Source organism: Sinocyclocheilus anshuiensis, unplaced genomic scaffold (assembly GCF_001515605.1).
Source record: "Sinocyclocheilus anshuiensis isolate Anshui unplaced genomic scaffold, SAMN03320099.WGS_v1.1 scaffold1429, whole genome shotgun sequence".
Lineage (NCBI taxonomy): Eukaryota > Metazoa > Chordata > Actinopteri > Cypriniformes > Cyprinidae > Sinocyclocheilus > Sinocyclocheilus anshuiensis.
In genome coordinates, this window is record NW_015548305.1 from 248469 (window position 1) to 252330 (window position 3862).

At 39.9% G+C, this 3862-nt stretch overlaps 1 protein-coding gene across 1 annotated transcript in view; it reads left to right on the forward strand.

The window, feature by feature from the left end:
- LOC107656176 (diacylglycerol kinase zeta-like) overlaps nucleotides 1–3277 on the forward strand; it is a 50571-nt gene extending 47294 nt beyond the window's left edge. Inside the window, exon 35 of the mRNA XM_016443914.1 lies at nucleotides 2122–3277. Within this exon, the coding sequence (XP_016299400.1) occupies nucleotides 2122–2238 (117 nt within the window). The 3' untranslated portion in view covers nucleotides 2239–3277. The remainder of the gene's footprint in view (nucleotides 1–2121) is intronic.
- Nucleotides 3278–3862: the final 585 nt, after the last annotated feature.

Sequence of the window (3862 nt, forward strand, 5' to 3'; positions counted from 1 at the left end):
CTTCTGGATTGAGTCTGTCTCAGTATGTTCTGTTTCTTCATGTTTTTTCAGACAAACTGATTATGATCAGATCAGATCTCTGTGTGGAGCACTGGCTGTTGACAGGCTCTTTGTGCAAACAAAAATCTCACAGGATTATTACAATTAATGGCAAAATGAATGTTTGTAAATGTCCCCAGCAGCCCACCCTCTCCCCCGCTCGCCTCCACACATCCAGCCAAGTGACTCAAGATCTCCTGCAGCACTTCTGCTTGGTGTACCGCAAAATTACACACAGCTGTAGACACACTAGTCTCTAATTACTGCCTCTCGTCTTTTCAGAAGAAACATCAATTTAAAAGCTACTTATTTGAAGAGATCTGTGAGGGAATGATTTTCCACAAAGCACAGAAATCTCATTTGTGGTTAGAACTCTCAGCAGTACTTTCTATCACTTACGCACTCTTTTTCTTCCTGTAGTTTTGTACTTTTGCACCACTGGGCCTCAGTGTAACCGTCTCCTCTAAAGCTCACAGCAGTCTAACGGACCTTTCCCAGCTCCCATCTGATAAATGTGTGAGACGGCACTGATTGAGTCTCCTGGGTGCCGATGGACTCCAGTCTGTCTGACAGCCTTCAGTTCTATCTGTGTAATTATCAGTAACTCATGTGCTGTTGAGGGAGATGAAATGTGTAAAGTCACCGGGCTGACACGGTCTGAGAGCATACCAAGATGAAGATTTTTCTCTTCAGAGGATATCCCATGATTTTCATCTTCCCTCTTCAGGGAGACTGTACTCCTGTGCTCCTGACAGACTCAATCTGAACAAGACCTGATTTAGCGGTGCCATTTTCCTGGACTGTGGTCTGTTGCGATTAACAGCTCCATCAGCACTTTTCTGCTCTGCTTTCCCTCTGTTTCCATCAAATCTAAGGATCCTGCACTCTTGGTTTCATTCAATCCAGAAAACATCAAATCCAGGATAGAGTGACTCATCGTTCATTGCCCTGTGATGAAGCACACTCCTCCTTTCTGACTCCCTCCCTCTGTTTTTCTTTTACATGCTATCCATCTGTCTTTGTCTTTATATAATAAGCATCTCCATTATCCTTTCCATCATTTTTCCCCCTCTCTCCTTTGTGACTTGTACGAGGATGAATGCTGGTTTTTAAAAGCACTATAAAACTGTGATTATATTTCTGTTCGGCATGAATCGCACACTACAGCAAAAGAAAACCATATTTTACCTGGTGAAAATACTAGTGTTCTAATAATTTTGGCCACCACTGTGTGTGTGTGTGTGTGTGTGTGTGTGTGTGTTTTCCCCCTCTCTCCTTTGTGACTTGTACGAGGATGAATGCTGGTTTTTAAAAGCACTATAAAACTGTGATTATATTTCTGTTCGGCATGCCCTGCAGGGATCAGTCTCTTAACCACAAAGCTTTTTTTCCTCCTGTGTAACTCGTCTCTTTTAGTTCATCATGGCTAATATTCTCCATTGTGACTCTGTAGCTTTTGACAGCTTTTCCAGAACTGCCTTTGTTTGCATCTGAAAGGCTGAAAATGGAGGGATGCAGCACCGCGCTGGAAGTTGCGCAGTATGAAAAGGTGCTGGTGTCCGGTCGTACTGTACACTCCTGAACAAAGGCGGCTTCATCTGTGCCGCAACAATGAAAGAGCCTGGCGGGCAGTTTGAGTGCTCCGAGCTCTGTTCAACAGGAACAGTTCAGGCCTTTCTCTCAGACTCTCTGCACCAGGCCTGCCTGCAGTTAACAACAATTACTGTTGAGCAATGCTGGCACCAGCAACATGGATAAAGAGAGGCGTTTCTGAGACAACATGTTTACCATTAGAGGCTCAGTGCAATCTTTGATTTCCCTTCCTCATTGTTCATGAAGACTTTGTCTGAAAGAAACGGTCCCTAATTAGGGCCTGGAGCAACCATAGAGGTTCTCTGTGTATTTTGCTTCAGTTCACGAAGCGTGTTCTTGAACTTCAGCTTGTGTTTGTATTTGTAATTGGAGTCTCAATGGAACAGAGAACAGTTTAATGATAAATTGTCAATTATATATATATATATATATATATATATCTCTCCAGCATTTGTTATGTTTGGACTTAACATGTCTCTTCATTTCCAGGGCGACACTCCAAAACATCGTGCCGAGAAGGCGAAAGATGCAGAACTTGCGGCGTATCTCGAGAACCGCCAGCACTACCAAATGATCCAGCGTGAAGACCAGGAGACTGCAGTTTGACCTTTAACCTCTCACCCTTCACCTCAACCGGTGTCCTCCTTTTTGTGCCAAAATAACAGTAACCAAAAATGTATCGCTAAACCCGTCTTAGGCTCTCTGGACTGCAGGGGGGGTGATACATTCCCGGAGAGGGAAGATGGTTGCACACTTTACTGTCTCTGAAGAGGTCCCAAGCTTTCATCATCTTTCTCTGAATGACCTGTTGGACTTAATGTCTTTCATTTCATTGCACTGGCAAAACATCTTAGAGTTTGTATGTATGAGACAGAATGCATATGTTAATGCACTCATCAAGCTTGCTTTTCTAGTTTGACAATGCTGAATGTTAAATGAATACGATGAGGATTTAAAGATGCATGGGCTGGTGTCTGTCTCCAGATTCATCCCTGCCTGTAAGTGTATCTGGAGCATTCACCGTAGCCCTGACTCCACAGCTAGGTTCAGTATTGCTCTGTCATGGCTGAGCATTAATCTGGTTAGTGGTACACAACAGGAACCGGAACCAACATTTCAGTTAGCGGACTTATTTCCCAAAGACAGTAGAGCCATTAAATGACATGTTGTTAATGTATAATGTAACTTTTTAGATTGCCCTGCACTGAAAGAGTTCAGGTTGTTTCAAAGATAGGAATGTTTTCTGGGGTCTTGATCTGAAGCATCAGAACCATTTAGTTATTTTTCAGGTGTGTTATTGGAAGGATTTTGCATTTTCATAGATTTCTGTGCTGTTTCTAATAACATTCGGTACTGTAAATGTATCCGAGTAGCTTTCTGTTTAAGAGGCATTTGCACTGTAGCTTTGATTGCCTTCTTTATTCTATACTCTGGATTTATAATTGTTGTACTAAAATATAGCTTCTTTCCTACAATATTTTTAAGTAAATAGATGTTTATATCATTTGTAGCTCTAAAAGATGTGTTGTCATGTTTGTATTATAAAACTCTGTAAATTAGATTTTGGTTTATTGGAGTTGAGAACAGATCTCTCTGTGATTCAGCTCATTTTTCTTAAATCTTTGTGATAAAACAACGCACTCTATAAGAGTTTATTGTTTTGTTTCGTATTTTTTTTGTGCTGATGTCTTAATGCAGATTCAAGATTTTAGGATGCTTATATTTATTTTCCTAAATCATTATATATTGAAATTCATTTGGCCTTGAAAGCATACATATTTAATAATATTAGTAATTTATGACTTATTTCAATTATTTACATTATAGAATTAAACTCTTCTCTGTCCAGAGAGTTACTACTTCATTAATGATATGACCCACTGATTTCAAAGTTCTTTACAATGTAATTATACAGTATGTATGCATATTCATATTGTAAATAAGTAACACTGTGTTTGGGTTGAACACACTAGCATCTTTAGTGCTCTTCATTTGCTGTTGGAAATTCATTTTCAGCACTCTCAATTGTGTTCTTTCTTTGGAAAGTTTGAGTGTTTCAAAAACCATCCATCCATCTCACCCTTTTACCCAGACAGCTGTTTGACAGGAGCCTTGATGAACGAGATTATATGAATGACTTCATATGCCATAAACACTGAACTCTTTCAATAAACATGTGATATGTATTAATGATCGATTTTCTTAAATTCTAAGACTTTTTTTTAACGGT